The sequence below is a fragment of the Peromyscus eremicus genome, chromosome 1 (assembly GCF_949786415.1).
Source record: "Peromyscus eremicus chromosome 1, PerEre_H2_v1, whole genome shotgun sequence".
In the NCBI taxonomy this organism is placed as follows: domain Eukaryota; kingdom Metazoa; phylum Chordata; class Mammalia; order Rodentia; family Cricetidae; genus Peromyscus; species Peromyscus eremicus.
This window is the reverse complement of record NC_081416.1, coordinates 74,037,213-74,062,669: the sequence shown is the minus strand read 5'-3', so window position 1 is coordinate 74,062,669 and position 25,457 is coordinate 74,037,213. Positions and strand designations below refer to the sequence as shown.

Sequence of the window (25,457 nt, the reverse complement as noted above, 5' to 3'; positions counted from 1 at the left end):
TGATCTAAAACATTAGCCTCCTGTAAGTGGAAAAATTCTTTTAAAAAACAAAAACAAAAACACAAAAACAAAACAAAACAAAACAAAACAAAAACTTCTTGCCAGGTGTAGCATCTCACCCCTGTCATCTTAGCACTTAGGAGGCTGAGGCAGGGGGACTGCTGCAGTTGTGAGGCACTTGAGGAATATAATGAAATCCAGGGCAGCCTGGCCTACAGAGTAAGACCCTGTCTCAAAACCCAAACCAAACAACCAGACAAAACCAATCTCTCCAATGGGCTATTTCTTACGTAGAGAGAGAAGAAAGACACAAGAGAGCTCCCATAGACACACCTGGACCAGTGCAGACAAAAGGTAGGAAATGATGCTAACGTCAAATTTCACCAGAGGATACCAAAGACTAATCAGACTTCCAAAACCTCAGTGCCAAATAATAACTCATATTGAGAAGCTGGGTTTGTAGCCCATGGGTAGAGTTCTCTGTTATGTGTGAAAGAGGCCTAGGGTTTGATTCTCTTTACCACAAAAACAAACAAACAAAAGGACCTGACCTTGAAGGTCAAAATTCTCAGCAGAGTTGGGTTATTTACCATTTCACTTGGGTAGGATTAAGCTTGTGCATACATTTGTGTACATCTGTTGATTTCAGTGCTGCAGGGACTCTCTAGTGAGGGTCTTTTTAAATAAGAAAATGGGGGACTGGAGAGATGGTTCAGCATTTGTGAGCACATACCGCTCTCGCAGAGGATATGAATTTGGTCCTGAGTACCCACATTGGGGGTACTCATAACCATTCCAGCTCCAGCTTTAGGGGATCTGACACCCTTTCTTGGCCTCTGTGGGCACTGGAGTCACATGCACACCCCCTCCCTGCACCACACACACACAGGTACACAGTTAAAAATAAAAATAGAAGGCAGGGCATGGTGGTACATGCCTTTCATCCCAGCACTCGGGAGGCACAGGCAGGCATAGAGGCATAGGTGAATCTTTGTGAGTTCAAGGCCAATCCTGGTCTAGGTATTGAGTTCTAGGACAGCTAAGACTATATAGTGAGACCCTGTCTCAAAATAAGCCGGACGGTGGTGGCGCACACCTTTAATCCCAGCACTCAGGAGGCAGAGGCAGGAGGATCTCTGAGTTTGAGGCCAGCCTGGTCTACAGAGCGAGATCCAGGACAGCCACGGCTGTGTAGAGAAACCCTGTCTCGAAAAGCAAACAAACAAACAAAAAAACCTCACCAAAATAAATAAACGAATAAATAAAATACAAACATACATGTAAAAAAAAGATGACTAACATATAATGGCCATCACCGTTCAAAACCTAGAACAGCAGCAGGACTTTCTCTTGTGTGACCTGGGTGACAAGGAGAGCAGGAGGACGCTGAATCAGTTGGAAGATTGATGGAGGTAGGAAAGTAGCCATGGGCCAAGAACGGACAGGTCAGCCAGGGGCTGGGGACCCTGCAGGATCCAAGGTGCACCAAGTCCAAAGTAGGGTAAAGGGAAGTGAGCTGTGGCCGAAGACTTGCCGAGGCCTGCCCCAGAAACAAACACTTTCTCTGTTCACTCACTGCTTTGCCTGGCGAGAGCTCTGCCCGCCCAGGGACCGGCTTGGATTTGGAGCCAGAAGGAGAGGACAGTATGCTTTTGAGTCATACAGATAACAGGAGTACCATTTCCCGAGCGTTTCCTCTCTCTTAGTGAGGGTGAAGTCTGGATTTATAGGTAAGCAACCTCATACGAAGGTATTAAAGAGTGGCTGCTATTTTTAACCAGCCTGTCAAGGCAGTTTTCTAATTAATTTTATTCAAAACAGTGCTTTTTAACATTAGGGGCACATTAGACTCATTTGGTGGAGTTTGGAAAAAGTACCGGTGCCAACGCCCTACACGAATTAAAGTCTTCAGTTGGTCTGAGGTCTAGGCATTGATCTGTTTTAGAAACTTCTCAGGTGATTCTAGTAGAGAGCCACAGGGTTGGAACCACTGGTTTAAAACATTTGGAAAAGTTTAATCAACTAATTTTTTTTGAGACACGGTCTTGTGTAGCCTAGGCTAGCTCTGAACTTCTGATCCTCTTCACCTTCATTTCCTGAGTGCTGGAGTTACAGGCGTGCACCATCATGCCGTGTGTAGTCAATTTTAAACAGGATTGTTTAATGTGATTCTTTAATAAATAATGAAATTATTTTCAGGGCCTACTGTCTTCATAGAATTTTCTCAGTACTTGTGTTTGTCAATATATGCCTGAATTCAATGGCGAATCTGCAGTTGATTTAATTGATCTAAGTTTCTGTTGAAACATTTTACTATCTTTACCTTTGTCCAAGTCACATCATAACGATTTGGCAGGAGAATACCAACCCCCTTCGGCCCTTCTGTTGTGTTGTCTGGGGCAGCCCATCAGGCACTGAGCTTATGGGGAAAGACTCCAGGACATCTTATTGTCATGAGACTTCTGTTGGTCTGTGGAAATTCAACAATGAAATCAGTGTGGGCTTTGCAATAATTAGTAATGAGAACTCCTTCCTGTTTCATTTGAGCAAAAGGTTAAAAGTATTACATCCTTTGAGGTACCGGAGGCTTCTTTCTAAAAATACATTTATTGCATATTTATGCGCCTGTGTACTACGTACATACAGGAGCCTGTGGAGACGTCAGAAGAGGTGTCCAACCACACAGATGGTTGTGAGCTGCCCTGGGAGTGCTGGAAACTGAACCCAGGTCCTCTGCAAGAGCAACAAGTACTCTTGACCCCGGAACCATCTCTCCAGCCCCTAAGGCCTCTTTTTTTAAAAAAATTGCTTTTAAGACGTTAAAGAAGATTGGAGAGGAAGAAGACGCATTGACGTACAGAATTGGGAGCCTCAGAGTGTAATTTAAGGTCACGAATTCAACCACTACTTGAGACTAAAATCTTCCCAAGATCACACAGCAGGACAGACCCAAAGACTGGGAGGTGGGTCTAGAACTGCAAGCTTTATCCCCAGATCCTTTCTGATTGAGATGGCCACCTGGCCATTTTACTATCTCTGAGTGGTGTCCCTTTTCTTTCATTTCATGCACGGACTTCCTGTAGTCAGGCTTCTCAGGCTGTCCTGTATTTCTCCTCACCTGCTAACTCTGGTGTATTTTCTGTTGATACATGCACCACCACTGATGTGTATTTACTAAATGATTGTTGGTGTCCAAGTCCTAATAGGAATCGCCCAAACAGAAGCGGCCTCTGCTCAGCGGACGGCCCACTTGGGATGGAGTCGACCCAGCCTGTTGGGTTGCACTTCTGAGCTCGATTTTGTCTATGCTCAGACTGGAAGGAAATGTTCCCAGGGGAGAAGGGAATGTCAGGTGGGACTTGTCTAGGCTTTTCTAGGAGCTAATGGAAGGAAGGACCGGGTTTGCATGTCAGGGAAAATTCGAGAAATGGGCCTCTAGCCCAAGGGCTGCACAGAGGGTGACTAGCCAGTCTAACCAGACTTAGTCTAGCTCAGCGTCCGCCCCAGGTCACAGTGGGTAGGATGCCCCGCAGGACACAGGAGGGGCCAGTGGGGAGAGGCGGAGAAGCAGAGGCGGGAGATTGAGAGGGAGGAGCTGCAGGAGCCGAGCTTGAAAGAAAAAAGGCTAGAGATGCAGATGGCGAGGGGGCGGAACCAGATACCCGTGGGCGGGGACCAGGGCGGGGCCTAGGCGCCTTTCGGAGAACTACAGAGGGAGGCGGAGTCGGCGGGTCGGGGGGAGTCGGCGGGTCGGGGAAGGAACCTAAGGGGCGGAGCCTAGGGAGAAGCCCGGACAGACTACAGGAGGTGGAGTCGGCGGGCCGGGGGCGGAGCCTGGGCAAGGGTGGTGCCTAGGGGAGAGGGGAGGGACTATTGGAGGTGGAGTTGCACGGGCCAGGGGGAGGAACCTGGGAGGAGGTGGAGTCTAGGGAAGCCAGGATGAACTATAGGAGGTGGAGCCTCGGGGTAGGGGGCGGGGCCTGAGTAGGGGAGCTGCGGGGGGAGGGGGAGAGGCCTCTAGGGCCGCGGCCTCCCAAGCGTGATCTCTACCGGCGGGTCAGGCCCCCGGGGTGCTTCCCCTCCCAGTTCCTCCGGGCCGTGGGTCCTCGGCCTCTCCCCAAGGCGCGGACTCTGGTGGTCGCGGTGGGGGAGGACTCCTGCATCGCTCCCCCGCGGGCTGCTGCTGGGGTACCCTGGCCGGGGACGGGGGGAGGGGGGGGACCGCCGCCTCCCGGAGCGCGTGGGGCCGGCATGGAGCTCTTCCAAGCCAAGGACCACTACATCCTGCAGCAGGGCGAGCGCGCACTGTGGTGCAGCCGGCGCGACGGCGGCCTGCAGCTCCGACCGGGTGAGGCGCGCCGCGCGGGCTGGGTGGGGCGCGCGGGCCAGCTGGAGCGCGGGGGGCGCGGCCCGGCCCCCCCGGAGCAGCGATCCGGAGGCTGGGTCGGCCGCCTGGAGATGTCAGCGCTGGTCCTGAGGGGCGCGGCCGCCGGCTCCTGTGCGGCGGGAAGGGCCGGTCACCCCCTTGAGTGTATCTGGGGCCTGGGGAGTGGGGACCGGGTCCCTCCTGAAGCCCCCGCAGGCCACCCCCTGCAGCGGTTTCGTACTGTCCAGCGTGGGAAGTTCTGGGTTCGAATTCCAAGTAGTTCAGTTGAACCCTTGACGGGACGTCCTGTTGACATCCTTGTGTTGTTCCCGGTCCCTTACTAAAAAGTGACTTCGTGAGGGTTACCTCACAGCACTTGCCCGAGAACTCCGTGTGTGACTTGCCACTTTTGAGAAGAAACTGTGTTGGATGTCACTTAATCGGTTGGGAGAGGTCAAAGTCTCCAGCCGTCACTCACTTGCTTTAGGAAAGTTTGTTTGCAGTTGGGTTAAGCAGCAGCACCTGTCCTCAGACAGTCGTCTACTTATCTCTCTGGGGAGTTTGGGTAACTTCTCCTTAGTTGGCCATTACTTTTTCTTAACCACTCTAGAGTTGGTTTTTTTTTTTTTTTTTTTTTTTACTTTAGGAAAGTGGGACTGGGACTCCCAAAAGAGCCACCGCATTGGAAGTTTACCCGTGTTCCTGGAGTGCGTCTAGTGTAACAGCTCCCAAGGGGCTTTTCCGGTCCTCTTGTTACCACTTACGGGATGGCTTCCTAGGACAGGTCCTTTAGTGTGTGAGTCCCAGTCACCATGGCAGCCGTGGGAGTAGGGTGAGCAGAGAGGTGTGAGGTCTCAGACAGTGGAGTTGGAACACCCCTACAAAAGGCAGTTCTGTGACCTCCCGAGGAACACTTTCCGGCCGAATCTACTGTGCCCTCCCGAAGGCCGGCTAAGTTGCCCTGCTCGAGTGGTGAAGAACTTTTTTTCGCCTCCAGAAATATGGTTCTGGATGTATTTTTCTTGCCACTGTATTTTATTTCCTCTTTTCAGAACGGAGACACTACCGTGTCCACAATAAGACTTTTGGTGACTTTGGGATAGTTTGGTGACCTTGGGATAGATGATGTAGGTAGGCTAGTTTCGGCTAGTCTCTTGTTTTCTTCGGTGTCCTAATTTGACTACTCTCCTAGCCTGCCACCCGTGTGACGTTTAGAGCAGGGAGAATTAGACTGTAAAATTCCCAAGAGCCAATTTCTAGGAGCTGGAATGCATAAATGGATGGAACTTGAAGTCCTTATCAGGTCATCGGAGAGGACAAAATTTCCTGCACGAGTTTCCTCAACCAGAAAGCTTAACCCCAGGCCTTTTTTGGAATAAGTCATGTGGTTTGGGTTACTCTTTGTCCAAAGTCCATATCAGAAGCAAACTTAAAACTTTCCCCATAATAAAAAGTTTGTTATCGCCATTGCAATTAAGTTTATCTTATTTATTAGATACGTAACCCAATACCCACAAACATAGACCACAAATCTAGAGGAAGGCAGAGGCCATTGCATTTCAGAATTAATAGGCTGTTGTGAGCTCATGTTCAAGGTGAGCACATGAGCATCCTTGTAGTTACTGAATAGTTTAATCTGTCCAATATTCAAGATTTTACAGCTATTTTAGTAATAATATTTAATTGGCTTGAATGCCCTTCAGGTCTTTTTACCTATACAGAGTGAGTTCAAATTCTGTTTATTCTATTGAACATTCTTTTCTCTGTTTTTATGGCCAGTTTCGCTCCTTCGTGACAGGAGTTAAAAATCTTTAATTTTCCACCTTGGTTATTCAACACCTGAATAGACTGCCGACCAAGTTTGTTTGTTTTTACCACAGGTGGTATTATAGGACCAAACAGTGCTGGGAATTTCGACTTTTTAAAAAAATAATGAACTTAACTTTATTTTATGTTCATTGGTTGTGAGGGTGTCAGATCCCCTGGAACTGGAGTTACAGGCGGTTGTGAGCTGCCATGTGTGTGCTGAGTATTGAACCCAGGTCCTCTGGAAGAGCAGCCTGTGCTCTTAACTGCTGAGCCATCTCTCCAGCATGCCCCCCCCCTTTTTTTTTTTAAACATGTGGCCACTGAACAACCAGAAACAAAAGTTTTCTTTTTCTTGGAGTCATCAGAAAAATAAGTGATAATGATATTTAAGGTTAGAATGACCGTTTCCATAGCTCGAAATCCCTGTTACTGCCGGTCCCTCCCTGCCTGGCACATTGTGTGAGACTTACACTCAAGGCCGCCCATCCCTTCCTAGCCTGGCCCGAATCCATGGGGCAGAGTTACTGGTCACATTGGTTTTGTTGCTTGATGTTTTCCATACTTTGTAGATACGGCTGTTATAATCCTCCCTTTCTGCATATACCTGTGTCTTCTCCAGTGGACACTATTTCCTCAACACAAGGCTTTGCTTTACTAATAATCTTGGTGTCTCTGGGCTTAAGAGTGTTTGTAATCGAGGACATACTTTATGATTGAGTTAACCTGAATTAAATATAACTTCAAGTTTCCTCACATTTAAATCATTGCCATAAAAATAAGATGATTTCTTATGTTCATGCTAGGCCCCATTTTGAACCCCCCATCTTGCTATGTAGCTCAGGCTAGCCTGAAACTCACTGTGTAGCTGATCTCAAACTGTTTTGCCTCTGCCTCCTCCTGGGTTTTGAGATTACAGGTGTGGCTTATGATACCTAGTTGAGTGACTCTCTTTTTAAAGGATTTATAGGCTGAGGGTGGTGGTGACCACCTCTAATCTCAGCATTCAGGAGGCAGAGGCAGGTGGATCTCTGTAGGTTCCAGGCTAGCCTGGTCTACATATTGAGTGGCAAGACAGACAGAGCTATGTGATAGACCCTGTCTCAAAAAACAAACAAAACCAAAACAAACAAACAAAAAAAGATTTATGTGATTGGGTGGAAAATCTTTGTCCAGTTCACTGAAGAGAGAGAACTTACACTTGTGACTTTTTTGTGTGTGATACGATTCCTTATTTTTTTGACAGTTTGAATTTTTTCCAGCTAAAAATTTGAGTATAAGTATTTGTCTGTTTTTATTTTCCTAACAGTAGTGAGTAGGCTATATTTTTGTAAGTCATTGGTTTTATTTATTTCATGTGTACTCACACTGATGTCTGTGTGAGGGTGTCAGATCCCCTGGAACTGGAGTTATAGACAGCTGTGAGCTGCCATGTGGGTGCTGATTGAACCCGGGTCCTCTGGAAGAACAGCCAGTGCTCCTAACCACTGAGCCAACACTCTAGTCTCCGTTTTATGTTTTTTTTTTTTTTTTTTTTAAGATGCTCATCACTATTGCAAGTTAATAGGCCACCAGAAAAAAAGCATTTAGATTGTTTTAACATCTCAGGAAAGTGCTGTGTAAATATTCAGTAATCTCCAGAGAGTAGAGTTTAATGTCTGACACTAAGAATTATAGTTTAATCGAAAGGAAACCAGGAGAAGGGAAAAGAGGGGGTGAAGAAGGGGGAGGGTAATGGGACACCTGAGACAGAAAATAGCAAAGAGGTTATGGGGGTGGGTTAGAGGGTACAAGGGAAGACCAGGGGCATGGAGGAGATGAGGGAGAGGAGAATCAATAGAAACATATTTTGCTTGAAAATGCTGTAAAAAAAAAACCCACAGAAAATCCAATACTGTGTATGTTAAAAAGTAAATGTGTGTGTGTGTGTGTGTGTGTGTGTGTGTGTGTGTGTATTAAAGGATTGTAGTTTAAGAAATTAAAAAGTAATATACAGTCCACTTTTGGGAAAAGTTAGGCAGTTTTTTTTCTGTTTAAAATTGCTTCTACTCCTTCGGCTTTGTGTGGTGGGGCAGTGTTATGTAGTTTATTTCTATGTGTGACCTCATTCTATTCTGAGACTGAGTGACTTTGAAAGATCCCAAAGCACCGATATACACACAGCATTTATAGGCATATAGTCCGTATATAGCAAAATGGTACTTTAAATGATAAACAGTAGTGAATGTTTATTTTTCTTTTTTTGAGGGGATACTAGCTATCAGAGCTCACACCCAGTTTTCCTGCCCTTCTTACAGTTTTGACAGTCTGGTTATTTTTCTTTCTAGAGGAAGGGGCTTTTACATCTTGCTTTGTATTTGTGGAGGTCAGAGGACAACTTATGGGTCCATTCTTTTCTCTCCTATCTGGATCCTCGGAATCAAACTTAGTTGTCAGGCTTAGGGCAAGCACCTGGATCATTTTGCCAGCCTGAGATTATTTTTCCCTGTCAAATGAAGTTAACTTTTTAAAATGAGAAGTTATTATAGAATTGAGATCCACATAGAATACTCACCTCTGGAGGACTATTGTGTGAAACTGTATTCAGTTTATTTAGTATTTTGTGTCCTGTTGTTTTACTTATTATTATTATTATTATTATTATTATTATTATTATTATTATTTATTATCTTTGAGGCAGGATCTCATTTAGCGCACTCTGGCCCTGAACCCCTAACCCTCCTGCCTCAGCTTCATGAGTTCTGAGATCACAGGCATGAACCACCATGCCTGGCTTCCTAACTGTTTTCATTATTGTTTGTAACCAGGTTTACTCGTGTTAAAGCTTTAGTCTTTAATTTCTTTGAAAAAAGCACTAATTTTATATCCGGTACTGTTTTTGTTACCCTGTATAGTGCAGTGTTAACACAGTAGCAGTTGGGCTGGGCGAGCGAGTCTGTACATTCAGTGGGTTACCTGCGTCGTCGTCACCCAAGATTAATAACAACTTACAGTAGCAGCTTGTACTTGTGGAGCATTTCTGAGCCAGACAGTGTTCTAATTGTCTGTATCTATTATTCCCTTTTCTTCCCACAGTATCACTCTGGAGGATAATTTTGTTATTAGTCTTCTATTACAGATGAGGAAGTTGAAGCAAGGAGGAATAATCTGTCCAAATTCCTGGAGAAAGAGGGAGATCCAAGGCTTCTACTCCAGTATATGGCTCCACAGCTGTATCTTCAGTACTGACAATATTGTTTTATAAACCTCTCTACTGCCAGGCTGTGGTGTGCACACCTTTAATCTCAGCACTTGGGAGGCAGAGGCAGGTGAATCTCTGTGAGTTCGAGGCCAGCCTGGTCTACAGAGTGAGCTCTAGGACAGCTCTAGGGCAATACAGAGAAACTCCATCTTGAAAAAACAAATAAAATGAAATAAAATAAACCCCTCTACCTTGTTGACTACAAGGTTGTAAGATTTTTGTTTCATGGGCATCTAGAGCATTGTAGCCTATAGGAGAGTGAGAGGCCCCTCACATGTAAGGCCAGTGCACTCAGGAAAGGTCAGTATAGGCTGCACAGGCTGGTAATGGGAGCTTCTCAGTTGTTTTTTTGTCCCTGTGTCTGTCTTGCCTCATTTCCTGAAAAATTTGTTTATGTAGCTCTAAGGAACTCCATAATGTTATGTGATAGACTGACAAATAGTCTTTCTGGCCGGCGTCAGTTTTTCAGGTCTGTCTGCTTGGGTTTTTAGAGCATCTGTAGAAGCGGGGGGGGGGGGGGGGGGGGACGGAGACGGATCGTGGGGCAGATCTTGATATGTACTGATGGAAACTGTTTCCTCCAGGGATGAGCAACCCGAAACCCCTCTTAGTCTAGCTTTGCAAGAATCCTAGATCCCATTCCAGGGCAGCTTTTCAGAGCACACAGAGCAGAGAGACAATGGAAGAGAAAAAACTTTTAAGGCATTCCAGGGCAACTTTTCAGAGCACACAGAGCAGAGAGACAACGGAAGAGAAAAAACTTTTAAGGCATTCCAGGGCAACTTTTCAGAGCACACAGAGCAGAGAGACAATGGAAGAGAAAAAACTTTTAAGGCATTCACCTTCAAAAATGGGAGGATTTTTTTCCTGATTCCTAAATTCTTGTGTTCTGGCTGGGTCTACCAAAGGAGAGTACCATCAAGCCAGCACATTGAGGAACGAGTGGCATGGAGTGAAAAGATTGACAGGGTAGAGCTGCCGGGTGCCAGACCTAGGTGACCTCAGTGTGGTTTTTCAGGAACCTGGCTGTACTAGAGCTCTCCAAGGGGCCCAGCATCATTGGAGCTCCCAGCTGGCACAGCTCTAGCATGGAGGAAGAATACATTTGTCTCCAGACCTCTGGTATATGGCCCTCAGAAGGTCATCTGCCAGAGCTGTATTGAAATAATTATCATCCTCTGTTCATCTTGTAAAGTTTGAGCATCAAAGACTTGTTGGGAGGATTAAATAGAGGCTAGAAGGACCAAAGACCAGAACACTGTAGAATATTGTAGAACATTGCCTCTGGTGCTGTACTTGTTTCTTATTGACCTTCTTTTCTAGTCAAGGGAGAATCTATCTTAAAAACCTGTGGAGTTCAGTAGATCTGTTTTCTTTTTAAATGAAAATAAGTGGGACACATAGACATCTTTATTTTTCTACCAAAAAGGTTGCTCTTGCTAATTTTCTCTTTGGACTTTATGATGCAGTATGTCTTATGTCTTTGCACACAGATACTAGACTATTGGAAAAATCAAACCAGTTCAGCTGTATTGTTGATTCAATATGTTCTCATTTTGGTTTGGCTTTATGGGGGTTTCAACGTATTAGGTCTTTACAAACTGTGTTGCTATCTCTGTGTGTCTTTTTTATAGACTGTTCTGTTCCTGCTCAGATGTTTTAAAACATAACTCTGAAATCTGGCTTTGCATATACAAGTCTGAAAGGTGACAGTGACATCACAGAGCTTCGATAAACCATGACTTGTTAGCTGATCTAAGTTACAGTCATTGTGTGTCAGCTGGCCATAAGTGAGCTGAGAACACTTGAATCAAAGTCTGTTTATCAAAATAGTGGGAAATGTCATTATTTCTGGCTGGTGGTGATATATAAGTAATAATGTACACATGGTGTTTTTAAAGTGAGGCTAAACATTGAGCATCCAGCATTTCAGTACTCAGCACACACTGGTAGTGTCTTAGTTCAGTTGCATGTTCTGTAGGATAGCTCATTTTGCAGATATTGAGAGATCCTTAAGGGAACTGCTTTCATTCATAAATAAAATAAAATAAAATAAAAAACAAGTCATGCTTTTTTTGGTAAAGCTAATTGAGAAATATAGGTGGATTTTAGGTCAGTGTTCCCTTGAATTTTTTTTTTTTCTCCACATGCCTTAAACCTAGAATTTGGGAGGTGGAGGCGGGAATGTTAAAAGTTCAAGGTTATCTTCAGCTACATGAAACTCTGTCTGAAAACACCAAGTGGAGGGTGATTATGATCAAAATACATTTTATTAAACTCTTAAAGAATTAATAAAATTATAGCTGGGTGGTCATGGCATATGCCTTTAATCCCAGCACTCAAGAGACAGAGGCAGATGGATTGCTGTGAGTTGGAGGCCAGCCTGGTCTACTAATGGAATTTTCCCAAGTTCTAGCCCTGAGAAAATTCCTCCCAGAGTCCTGGGGAAGACACTACGTCAGGCGTGGTGTATCTGAGGGAAAGGAATCTACATACACCACACTCTTTTGTCCGTTTACTTTATTCCTTTATGACAAAACTCTATCTATACAGCTTCAGTTCCGTCCTGAGTCTCAGTTCCTCTCTGTACCTACTTTGTCCCCTCACAGCCCTGGTAATAACTAAGTCCTTATGTTTTTGGTCTCATCTTCATCCTCTGTTCCTTCGTCCTCCATCTATCCTTTCTGGCTCCTTCCCCCTGGCCCTGATAAACTCCGCAAGAGATGTGCTTAACCCTCTACAGAATCTCTATCTTCCTCTCTTCTCTCTGGCCATGTGGTTCTGTGTCTGCCTCTGGAATTCTGCTTTGGTCCTTACTGCACCTGGTTATGCGAAAACCTCCGTTGTTCTGTCAATTGCTTTGGAAAGCCACTAGGCCTGAAGGCAAGGGATGATCTGAGCTTCATGTGTACAAGAAGCAAAGCTATGCATCTACAGCCTGCTTGTCTCCTGGGCTCAGTGGGGGAGTTAGTTACCTACTAGTTCAGTAGGTCTGAGAAGCTGAACTGTTTGCCAAATGGTCTAGTAGTATATGGGCCCACAAGAAATTCATAGCAAGGCACAGCTGAATATTAAAACTGTATAACACCAAATATTCTGTGATAAATGGATTCCCATTTGACAGATCCTTGGTCAGTCAAAGTATAGCTTTAATACACAACTGAGTCTCTATAATATATTCTCTTGGCCTGCAAGAGTCTACACAACAAGTTCTAGGACAACCAGGGCTACACAAGGAGACCCTGTCCTGAAATCCCCCTCCAAATATATATATATATATATATATATATATGAGTATAGTGATGGGCTGGAGAGATGGCTCAGAAGTTAAGAGCACCGACTGCTCTTCCAGAGGTCTTGAGTTCAATTCCCAGCACCTACATGGTGGCTCACAACCATCTGTAATGAGACCTGGCACCCTCTTCTGTATACATAATAAATAAATAAATCTTTAAAAAAAAAAGATGAGTATAGTGACATACTCCTTTAATCCTATCACTTGGGAGGCAGAGGGAGGCAGATCTCTCTGAGTTCCAGGCCAGCCAGGGCTACATAATGAGATCCTGTCTTTCATACACACATATATACATATGTGTGAGATATTAAAAAAAAAAAAAAAACCAAAACCCAAAGCTAATTTTGGTTTAATTTTTTTTTCAAATTTACTCTTACATTTCCTTAACAATAGTAAAATACATCAAGATATACTAATTTGTTTAAGGAATCTCATTCTTTTCAAAAAACGTTTCACTTTCTTGTAAGTAATACTCAGCTTTAAATTTCATAATTTATGCAATACTGACATATCTCATTTAGACAGTTATAACATTAACTGTAACATTATGTTTTTTTCCCTTTTTGTGAGTATAAGATTCCTGATATTTCACATCATTAAACATTTGATTTTATGCCTGATACAAACATTCTTCACCCTACTGTGAGCTCAGGGTACCCATCTTTGCCCACGAAGGCCTTGGTGGACACACTAAGAGTTTCTGAGGATGGTGGTATGCTAGCCTGCCTTCTCAGGCTCATTTCTAGAGCTGTGGCATTTTCCTAACTTTCAAGTACTCTCATTTCTTGAAGAAGTGCCCTCCCATTTAATTTAGCATTGTATTTCTTTGGTCTTTTGAATTACATAGTGAAGTCATTTAGTCTTTCAAAAAAGAAAAAATACCGACTAGGGGCTGGAGATGTATGTAGCTCAGTTGGCAGCGTTTGTGCCTAGCATGCATAAAACCCTGGGTTCTGCCCTCAGTACTGCATAAAACCCAGTGTAAAATGGTGGTGCAAGCCTGAAGTCCCAGAACTTGGGAGGTAGAGGCAGGAGGATCAGGAATTCAATGTCATTCTCTCTTAGGGTTTCTATTGCTGTGAAGAGACACCATGACAATGGCAATTCATGTAAAGGAAAACATCTAATTGGGGCTGGCTTACAATGTCAGAAGTTTAGTCTTCTATTGTATGCAGGAGACATGGCAGCATGCAGGCAGACGTGGTGGGTGCTGGAGAAGGAGATGAGAGTTCTACATCTTACTACACAGGCAGCAAAAGAAGACTGCCACACTAGGTGTAGCTTGAGCATATGAGACCTCAAAGCCCACCCCCACAGTGACACACCTCCTCCAATAATGCCACACTTCCTCCAACAAGGCCACACCTCCTCCAACAAGGCCACACCTCCTAATGGTGCAACCCCCTATGGGCCAAGCATTCAAACACATGAGTGTATGGGGGCCATACCTATTCAAACCACCACAATTACCTAGGGAGTTTGTGGATGACATGAAACCTTGTCTCAAACTAAACAAAAGCAAGTATTGATTGGAGACTGTCTACCTAGAATGTGCCAAAGTAAAAAGATGGATAACCCTGCTACCAGACTAGCAGGATGTGTGGTCCAGTGGAGGAGGCACACAGGGGTTCTAGAGACAGATACTAGCATAGAGCCCAGACACAAAATTATGTGCAAAATTTGAGCTGGGTCTTTTTGTTTTGAGACAAGGTGTCATGTGCCCTAGCTGTCCTTGAACTCAGTAGGTGGCAGAGGATAACACTGGCTTTCTGGTCCCCTTGTCTCTACCTTCCCAGTGCTAGGGTTGATGTAAAATGGAGTGCTGGGAACACTATGCCTGCCTCATTAATCTGAGTCTTGAGGTTTGAGGTCTAAGTGGTTCTTACCCCTCCCATGTGAAAATCTGTTTCCTTTCTAATTAAACAGGAAGGAAGGTGTTCCTTGGTTAACTCTGAGGCCCCTTCAGCTATAAATAGCCAAGATCATATCACCCTATAAAAACGAAAAGGCCTTTTGAAGGCACCAGCCTTGTGAGCTGTGGGAATTTAACTTATCAAAAATAATACCTTGTTTTTGTTTCTTGTGATAGGCTCTCTTTAGGTAGCCCTGGCTGGCCTGGAACTCCCTGTGTAGACCAGACTGGTCTTTGACTCACAGAAATGTGCTTCCCAAGTTCTAGGGTCAAAGGCGTGCACCACCATGTCCAGCTGAAATAACACTTTTTAGGTATAATTCCTTTGTTCTAGTGGGATATCAAAGAGGATGGATGGGGGAGCCTAGGAGAGCAAACAGGGTCTGAGGATAGATGGGGGAGCCTAGGAGAACAAACAGGATCTGAGGATGGATGGGGGAGCCTAGGAGAACAAACAGGGCCTGAGGATGGATGGGGAGCCTAGGAGAGCAAACAGAGTCTGACTGGCCAGACTGTAAGATGGTGGCGTACCGCTTTCCTATTCTTTTTTTTTTTTTTTTTTTTTAAATTGGAAGCCGTTCTTCACCTAAGGGCAGGTGAAACAGTGAGTTCAAGATAATGATGGTGGGTTTGGTGGGTTTGAAGGCATAGCGTTGTGTGAGGGCTCACAGTAGTATACACTGTACATGAAATCCTAGAACAAGATGCAAAAGAGTAAATTAGTTTTAAATAAAATTTTCAGGGAAGAAGATGCAGTTATTTAAAAACCAGCTGAGAGAACGTTTTCATCCATTTAATGTTAGAAGTGCTAGGTAGCTGTATGCATCTTTAATAGTCTGTCTAAAATGAGAGAAGGGGAATAACCAGTGTTCATCTATGTTTTGATTTATCTCTTAGAGTCCTCCCTCTCTGCCTTCCTGCTTCCCTCCCTCCTGCTGGCCTTGAACTCACTGTATAGCCAGGTATAACTCTGACCTTTGATAACCTGTCTCCACCTCCCGAGTACTGGAGTTACAGGAGTACTTCACCTTGTTTGGGTTATATAGCACTGAGTATTGAATCCAGGGCTTCATGGGTGCTAGGCAAATTCTCTGCCTACTGGCCTACATCCCCATGCCTTGTTTTTGGGTGTCTGCTTCCTTTGGTACCTTCCTTAGACCAGCTTTTATGCCAACTCACTATATTAGGTAATACCTGTGCAGTTTGACCTTTACGATTTTCATGTGTTACATGTCCCATGCATCATTCGTGAATCACACTGATAGCATAAAACTAAGCTACTCAAATGGATTCTTCCCAGGGATCTATAATCACTTAGGCAAGCTAATTCTAAACCTGCCTATATGTCAGAATCACCTAGAGGAGATTAAAAATTATACCTAAATGCTGGGCCCCAACCTTGGCCAGTTAAGCACACCTCTCCGAGTAGTCTACAAGGCGCCTTGATGATATTAATGAGCAGCCTGGGTTGATGGCTGTTGAGCTTGGTTTTACCCTGGGAAATCACCAGCTGCCAGAACTTGTGAATTGGATGAATTCTTTTGCTGCCTGGTAGAGAAATCCTTACCATTATGGAGGTTTAGGAAACGTGGCTCAAAGTTTGAACTTTAAGATGGTGCCTGAATGAAGTTATTACTTAACCTGTTTTCCTGCCTCATTAAATTCTGAGAATTAAGGCATGACATGCTAACAATTGGGGCTTTCAGTTCCCCATCCTAAAGCTCTTTTCTTCATCGGTTTGACTTTGCTTTGGTGGCTGTCAGAGGAATAATAGCCTTTGTCTCTAGCAGGAAGTGAAACTGGGGTCTGATTAGATATGCAGAAACTCTCTGCCCCCCTTTTAAAGACACAGATGAAATTTGCCTTTAAGCTGTATAAAACCTGTGGTCTCTTGGTTTGAGGGAGTGCCTTCACTCTGGGACCTTGGAATGAGTGACTCATGCTCTTTGCTGGCACACAGTGCTTAATCACTTGTTTTCTGTGTACCAGGAAGAGAAGGGCATATGAAAATAGAAGCTGTGTGCTACTGCCAGATGGACTTGAAATTAGTGGAAAGGTTGACTTAATGGGTGAATAGCTGAGCTTATTTCAATTACAGGATTTGGCTGTATGGTACTTTATTATTTTACAAATTAAAATTTGACATTTCTAAAATGCTATACTTGTGTATTTCTAAACAGCTCTTCTTCTTATGTAACTTTGATAGTATTAAGTTTTAAAACTTATTTGTGAATTTAAAATGTTTCTGTGAATTTGTTTGCCACTAGTTGAAGGACAGGTTAACTATGATTGGAGCAGTTCAGTTCCATGGGTGTTCTTTGTGGAGGAATAGCACAAGGCAGGACAGCTTTTTCTGCCATTCTAATCCTTTCTGTTTCCAGCCTAGCCATTAAAAATGTCAACAGTGTCAAGTCCTTAGTTGTTGGATATGCCCAGACTAATACCATCTATACACATTATACATTAGGCTTTGCTGATACCAACTTGTTTTATTTCCTGAGTGAAGAATATGATTATAATGTATTTCATGTTTACCTAATATGTGCAATGTATGCACACATTCACATACATATATTTTGTCCATTACGTACTGTACTAAACAATAAATTCCAGCAGCTCCAAAAACCCATGGATCCTCCATTCCCTGGTCAGTTATAGAGTCTGTTCAGGTCTCACTGTTTTCTGTCCCTTGGGCCATTGGTTTGAGAAGTTAGGTGCGCTTGCTAGGGATTTTAAGATTCTTTTTTTGCTTAGAGTTTTTAGCGTAATGTTGATCACATCTCATCATTAATTATTATTTTTATTGAGAGATCAATACTTTTTCTTTCTTTCTTTTCTCTTTTATTTATTTATTTATTTATTTATTTATTTATTTATTTATTTATTTGAGAAAAAGTCTCATTAGGTAGCCCTAGATGGCCTGGAATTCTCAGAGATCCTACTGCCTGTGCCTCCCGAGTGCTGAGATTAAAGGTGTGCACCTTCTTGTCTGACTTAATGCTTTTATAAATTTGTTTATTACTATTTCTTAAAGTTTTATTATTTTTATTTTATGTGTATGAGTGTTTTGCCTGCATGTATGTGTATGTTCCATGTACATGCCTGGTGCCCTTGGAAGCCAGAAGAGGTTGCCTGATTCCCTGGAACTGGAGTTAAGGATGGTTGTAAGTTGCCATTTGGGTGTTAGGAACCAAACCTGGGCACCCTGCAAGAACAGCAAATGCTCTTGATGCTGAGCCATCAATGATTTATTTTTGAAAGTGCTAGTATAGCAAAGACTGGTATTTTGATTTGTCCTTAAAAATAATAAAACCTTGGGCTGGGGTAGTAGTTCAGTGTTACAATATTTGTGTAGCGTATACGAAGTCCTGGGTCTGATCTCCAGCACTATGCAAAACAAACAAACCCCCTCAAAATGTTAGTTTTGCTGGTAGTTGATGGAAATAACCAATTGTTAGGAGAAATCCATTTTTATCCTTTGTATCTTTTTTATTTATTCATTTAGTTGAGTAATGTTGAATGACCGCCTCTGTTCCAGAGTACTATCCCAGGTCCCAGGTTCACACAGGTAAACAAAATAGGATTTGAGATTCAATAGCCTTTTATTTGGTTAGCGGAAAGTGTGTATATTTATCACAACTATTAATGTGCTGTTTCTGCCTCTGATGCCTTTAGTGTATCATGTTCTTTTCCCTTCCTGGTGTTTTCTCTGTCTCTCATTGGGTAGCTCAGATGTTGTCAGGTTTCTTTCTGTTGCTGACTAAAAGTGACACTTTGGGGCTGTCTGGGTGGCTCATTGGATAAAGGTGCTTGTGGCCAAGACTGATGACCTAATTCTCATCCTTAGAGTGACAGGAAAGAACTGCTTCCTGCAAGCTGTCCTCGGACCTCCACACAAGATTTTGCCTTTTTTTGTTTGTTTTTGAAAACAGGGTTTCTCTCTGTGTAGCCCTGCTCCCTGGAACTTGCTCTGTAGACCAGGCTAGCCTTGAGATCTGCCTGCCTCTGCCTCCTGAGTGCTGGGATTAAAGGCCTGAGCTACCATGCCTGGCCTCTACATCAGATTTTTTAAAAGTAGGTTTAAAATACCATGTCCTAAGGTCAAATATGGTAGGAGAATAGATCAGTCAGAGCTACAGAGTAAAACCCTAGGCTGAGAATGTATTTTAGTGGTAGAATGCTTGCCTAACTTGCTCAAGGCCCTGGTCTGATCCCAGCACCCCCTAAAAACAAACAAACAAACTCATAGGGGGTGGTAGTACATGCCTTCAGTTCCAGCACTCAGATACAGAGGCCTGTGGATCTCTGAGTTTGAGGCCAGCCTAGTGAGACCCTGTCTCGAAAAAGAAACCAAACAAAACAACCCCTGCAGATTCTATTCACATTTCTTTGAGATTTTATCAAAGTGGGACCCAGTATTTATTTTGACGTATGTAACTAACATCACTGATCTCCATGTCTCTCCCTTACACAGCTTCCCCTGTTTTTAGGCTGTGCTTCTGGATGCTCCCTTGCTCCCATGGAGGAGAGAGAGGAAGCTGGCAGTCACGCTTGGTTTGCTGTTTGGCTCCCAGTTGGCTTGCTGAGCCTGAGCTGGATGACCAATTGTCGCCTGCGTCAGAACCACAGCTCAGTGTTTCATATGCCGAGGAAATAGAATTCTGGGATAAATCTAGGCATTGTGATAGCTCCACAAAATAGCTCTCTAAGAAGGCTTTAGGAATTTTGGCCTTACCCTAAGATTTAAAAATATAAAAGTTTTAAAATTAAAACTTTTTTTCTTGTATAGTTCTTTTGTTGTAGTTGTTTTTAGACAGGGTCTTGCCATGTAGTTCTGGAACTCACTGTATGGACCAGACTGGCCTTAAACTTGTGGGGATCCTCTTGCCTCTGCTTCCCAAGGGCTAAGATTACAGGTGCATGCCTCTCCTCTACCTGCTTTCTAAAAAGCCTTTTGTAGGTTTGTAAAATTAAAATGTACAGGCAAATTATTGAGCTATGAAATCCCGGAGTCTTAAATATGTATACAGTTCCCAGCTTGAGCTGAAAGTTATTGACTATATCATGTGACAGACCCTTGAGCACTTTCACATAATTCATTTAATCCTCATGGAAACCTCGTAAGTTAGAAAGAAATCCATTCCAAACAAACGAAACAAACAAAGGAACAGAAACAAACAATGAAGCTGAGAGGTGCTCCGAGGCCGTGGTCGAGCTAGGATCCTTTACCTGGAATACGGCACATCATGTAAGCTGTGGCCATGCCACATCCGCATATCTTGACTCTGTCCAGCTTTCGAATGTTAGAGTCAGCCCCAAGTCACCTTGGTACGTTCCTGGGTCACCCAGGTCTCTGATTTCAAGCTTGCTCTCTTGTGTGTCGTCTACATTCTTGTCCTAGCATTCTATCTCAACTGCAAATCTAACCTGCTCAGAGGAAAAACAACTCCTGGATTTCCTGCCTGCAGTTGCCTGTGCTCCTAACTTGACCACGGCTTTCTGCCTTCTGGCCCAACAGTTCTTAAAGTGTTGAAGAGTCTTCTGTACATTCAGTACATTCAGTACTTGGTATTTGTTAAGAAACTTGTTAGCCTAGCATTCCATGCTACTGAAACATGAAAGAGTTAATCTAGTCAGACTGGCCAACCGCAGGGACCAGTACTAGGAAGGTAGGCCCACTTTAAGTGATGCTACAGAGACAGGCTGAATCATTTTTCCCTTTCAGCCCCACTGGGTAGTGCAGGCCCTACGAGCTTCTGTGAGCTTCTGTTGGGTCTGCCTATCTGGCTCTGATGCACCTTTCCCTTTCCTGTCTCTTTCAGAGGCTGGTCAGAACCCAAGTATGCCTTTTCTGGTACTTCCGTCTTCCTTACTCTCTCTCAAACTTAGTCCCTTGCAGCTGACCTCCATGCTGGTTAACTCAAATGGCATGGCTTTTTTCCTTCCCTTCTCCATTTTCTTCAGCCAGGTAGCTGCTGAGATTAGCAACTTGTCTGCCTGGGGGTTTTCTTTTAAACTCTAATAAACTGACCTTCCTTGAATAAACTTAGGCTTTGCTTGACTTGCAAAAAGAAAGGAAAGAGAGACAGATATAGACAGACAAGATTCAGTTCTTTGGAGGCTGACAAGTGATTTTAAATTTTATTTTGTTTATTTATCTTTAAGTGTGTGTGCCCGCGAGCACACATGTGTGTGTGCGCGTGCAGGTGCCTGTAGAGGCCAGAGACATAGGATTCCCTAGGAATTGGAAGTTGTGAGTTGTTTGGTGTGGATGCTGGGGACTGAGTTTCAGTCCTCTGCAAGACAGTGCCAGTAAGTGCTCTTAACTGCTGAGCCATCTCTTCAGTCCTGATAACAGCTCTTTCTAGGATCCACAGGGTGAAGGGCTTGACCCTAGACAAGGACAGTGGCGTTGGGTATGCAGAGATGTGTAGTGATAATCAAAATTGGAAGAGAGAGAATCGGTAGGTCTTGATGGGAAACAAAGGCATTCTGGATGCCTTGTAGGTTTTGGCGTGGGCAGCTGGAATGCTGCTAGTGAGCTCACACCCCATGCAAATATGAGAGTATTACATCAGGGAGTGTTTGGTAAGGAGACCTGTGCTGTTGGAGATATGTTAGAGCTCTGATGGACTGAGAATGGGAAACTGTTCTGATGTTAACCAGCTGGATGATGGTGGCAGTCACTTTACCTGTCAGCCTTGATGGTTATAGCTGAAATAGACCACGTGAATTCAGTTTCTGTCAGTTTAAATAGTGAACCTTTCCAATGTGGTTACTTAAGTATTATCTGACCGCAGTTCACTCCTTTCCATATTGAGGTCGCCTGTCTAGTTCTGGAGCTACTGTGCCATGCACTGGGAACACAGAACTGAACCTGCAAAGGTCTCAGCCAGCTTCCTGTTTTTCATGAGTTCCTGTGCAGTCAAGGACTTAGCCAAGTCAATAATTAGATACACTAAACCAAAGCAAGGTGCTGAGGTAGAAATTTGTTACACAAAGTATGACCAGTTCTTAGAGTGGGAGGCGTGAGGAATGTGTCTTGAAGACCAGTGACCCTTGTTCTGAGGCTAGAATGAAGAGCAGGCAGAAGTGGGTGGGGAACATTCCAGACCCATCCTGAAAGAGGTGGAGAGTGACTTCAGGCCTGGATGCCGAGAGTGGAGAGGGCTTGAAAGTCTTTCTTCTAATGATTATTTATTTGTTTTGAGGCAGGGTTTCTCTATGTAGCCCTGGCTGTTCTGGAATTCACTCTGTAGACCAGGCTGGCCTGGGACTCAACAGAGATTTCCCTGCCTCTGCCTTGAATCCTGAGATTAAAATGTGCCACCAAGCCCATAACCCCCCGCCCCCCCATGCACTTAAAAGCCTCTCTAAGGAATTTGGACTTTATTTCCAAGGATGTGGCGTGTAGAAGTACTATGATTGGGTTAGCAGTGTTCGTATTTATCCTTTTTAATGCCTAATATGTTTCTTTCACATTAATGTTAAATCAGGCAAACAATTTATTTGATGTAAGCAGTACATTTTGATAAACAGAAGTTTACCAGGAGATAGAATAACCCCAAATTTCTATATATCTGCTTGTCTCAAAAATATAAAGCAACGAGGCTGCAGAGAAGGCTCAGCAGTTAAGAGCACTTGCTGTTCTTGCACAAGATCTGAGTTTGGCACATAGCACCTGCCTGGAGGCTCACAACTGTCTATAACTTCAGTTTCAGGGAACTGGACTCCCTCTTCAGACCTCTATGGGCACCAGGCACACATGTGGTAAACATACATACATGCAGGCAAGTACTCATATACATAAAATGAAATCAATAAAGCTTTAAAAATCATATAAAGCAACCAGGCGGTGGTGGCGCACACCTTTAATCTCAGCACTTGGGAGGCAGAGCCAGGCGGGTCCCTGTGAGTTAGTCTCCAGCCTGGGCTACAGAGTGAGTTCCAGGACAGGCCCAAAGCTACACAGAAAAACCCTGTCTCAAAAAAACAAACAATAACAACAAAAAAAAGCAAAAAAAAAATCATATAAAGCAAAAATTATGAAGGAGCAAGTATACAAAGCATGAGATTAAAAAAAAGACCTCAATAATTAATTGGTCAAAACATTTAGTAACTACATAGATTTGAGCAAAATAACTTACAATGTTGATATAATGACCCTTCGTACAAAAGCGTTAGATGTTTTCAGTTGTTTGAGGTACATGGTGAAAAGTACTTTTTTAATCCCCAAAATAACTCTTTTATAATTTTTTAATTAAAATATAATTACAACATTTTCCTCCCATGTACCGTGTAACTGCTTTGTTCCCTCTTGAAATGATGGCCTCTTTTTCTTTGTTTTGTTGTTGTTGACGTGTGTGTGTGTGTGTGTGTGTGTGTGTGTGTGTGTGTGTGTGTGTGTGTAAAAATATATTTACAACTTGCTTAGTCCATTTGGTGTTGCTTGTATGTATATGATTTCAGGGCAGACCACTTGGTATTACTGGATGACTAATTAGGAGACTCATCCCTGAGAAAGGCTATTTCTCCCACTCTTAGCGTTCCTAAGTTGCCTGTAGTTCCTTTCCTATGGCTGGGACCCCATGATAGTTCCCCCTTCCGTGTTATGTTAGTGTCTATAGTGGTTGTACTGTTTGGGACACATATTTAGAATGCAGTTAGGAATTAGGCTGGTTTAGTAAAGAGGTGGTAGTACATTTTAAGATCCATGACCTTTCTAGCTCTGTGTAGTTGGCTAGTTGGCTAGTACCAGGCATGTATCCCTCCTGTTGGTTCCTGCGAAGATATGAATGCCACTATGGCACCCTTAGGTGCCCACTGCCCACTGTGGGCCATAGATATTCCAGCTGGGTAAGACTGGTTGCTTCCTCCCTTTGGATGCTTGCGTGGCACCTTCTGGTACTGTGAAAGCTAGTCCTCAGGGAGGGGACTTTCAAGTCAGAGCCAGCTCAGGTCCTCCAGGGCTTGTGTCTAAAGTGCATGGTGTCTGCAGCAGCAGGACTTCCCTTCAGTCTCTGGGAGGTAACTGTGGGCAACAGCCAAACCCACATTGTTTGAGGAGTCTCTTGGACTCCCCTGACCAACAATATGAAAGGGTTTTTCACATGTTATGGGGTTTTTGTTAATCTTTGCCTCTTGTGGGGAGCATTGCTAGCCCAAGTGGGACAACTTCATTTAGACCATATATGTATACACACAGCCTTATATGTATTGTATGTAATTTTAGGTAAATAAATAACACGATTCATGTGGCTTTTTTCAGACACCCTTAGTGGCTTAGAGCATTAAAAGCAGTTGGCTGTACTGTGTCCTGTATGTGCCAGGTACCCACTCTGTCACTCAGCCATATCCCCAGCCCAAGCGGTACCTTCTGATGTCATGATCTGGTGACTCTATACAGATATGTGTGTGTTTACCAGAAACAAGCTTAATGAGTGATAACTCCCCCACCCCTCCCATCCCTCGCTCTTGTTTTTAAGAAAGGACCTTGCTATGTAGCCCCGGATAACCTGGTTCCTCTTTGCAGAGCTTAGTCTGATTTTGAACTTACATTAATTCTGTTTCCACCTCCTGTCACCATGCTTGGCTCCTGGTATTTCTCTTTATGTAGTGCTTTTTTCCCTGTTCTATTCTGTTTCACTGCTGTTAGTGTTTATTTCACCACACACAATTGATTTCATGATTTATTGGTGGATCGACACCATTTTTCTTCAAAACACTGAATTAAAAAACGCATGTAGGTCTGGAGAGATAGTGCAGCAGTTGAGGGCATTTTGCTTTTCTAGAGGAACTGGGTTCAGTTTCCAGCACTCGCATTGTGTGGCTCACAACCTTCTGTAACTCCATCTCCAGAGGATCCAGAGCCCTCTTCTGGATCAGTGGGCACCCTTCCGCTTGTGCATAGATAATTTAAATAAATACTGAAACTAGTCTTAGAACATGCATGCACACAAGCTCACCTAGAACATTTACAAACGGGCTTCCCTGCGCCCTGTGCTGACCTTCCTCCTGCTTCCATGCTGCCCTCGCTGGAGCAGAGGACTTGGATTCCCGTTTTCACTGCGTCAGTGCATTTGATTCACGCATTGGCTTTTCTCATTCTATATTTAGCCATTCATCTTTTTTTTCCCAGAAAAACATCTCTTTTCCTTCCCAAGGTTAACTTTTCTACCTGTACTTTGGATTTCATCATTTTCTACATTCTTTTTTCCCTTTATTGTGTCCTCTCACTGTTTTTTTGTATTTTTGAGGCAGAGTCCTGAACTCGCTGCTACCTCTTGAGTACTGAGATCATAGGCATGCCTATTCGATGCCCTGTTAGGGATGAACCCAGGGCCTTATACGTGCTAGACAGATACTCTTCCAACTGAGCTGGATCCCCAGACCTCAATACAATCTTGAATGTACAACCATTACTCTTTCCTGTCCTTCCACAGTGTCCTTTGAGGTGTTATATATCATTTCCTTTTTTTTTTTTTTTTTTTTTGAGACAGGTTTCAAGTCCACCGCCAACCCACTTCCTGAGCTCATTTGCCATTCAAGTCACAATTTTGCAGTAACCTGATGGACGGTGACTCTGCCACCAGTCTCTGTTCATGAGGCTGTGTTTCTGACACTTGCATATTTGAATGTGTTCATCAAGTCATGGTGTGAACAGTATTGTTCACTGTGGACCTCAGACAGTTGAAAGCACTATTTAACTTTTGGGTGAACATCTATTATGTCAACTGAGATAAAGTCCACAGCTGTAATATTATTTCACTTCTGTCATTATCTGCCTGCCATAGACTGCAGGAAGTTCTGACTCATTGTCCTTTATTTAAGTCTCTCT

General features: G+C 43.7%; 1 protein-coding gene across 2 annotated transcripts in view; it reads left to right on the top strand.

Annotated features, from left to right (window-relative positions):
* The first annotated feature begins 4,049 nt into the window (after window positions 1–4,049).
* Window positions 4,050–25,457, top strand: part of Inpp5f (inositol polyphosphate-5-phosphatase F) — a 93,261-nt gene continuing 71,853 nt past the window's right edge. The window contains exon 1 of one of the 2 annotated variants that reach the window (XM_059265964.1): window positions 4,050–4,348. In XM_059265964.1, the coding sequence (XP_059121947.1) occupies window positions 4,252–4,348 (97 nt within the window). In that variant the 5' untranslated portion in view covers window positions 4,050–4,251. The remainder of the gene's footprint in view (window positions 4,349–25,457) is intronic. The other variant, XM_059265958.1, reaches the window with a different exon arrangement.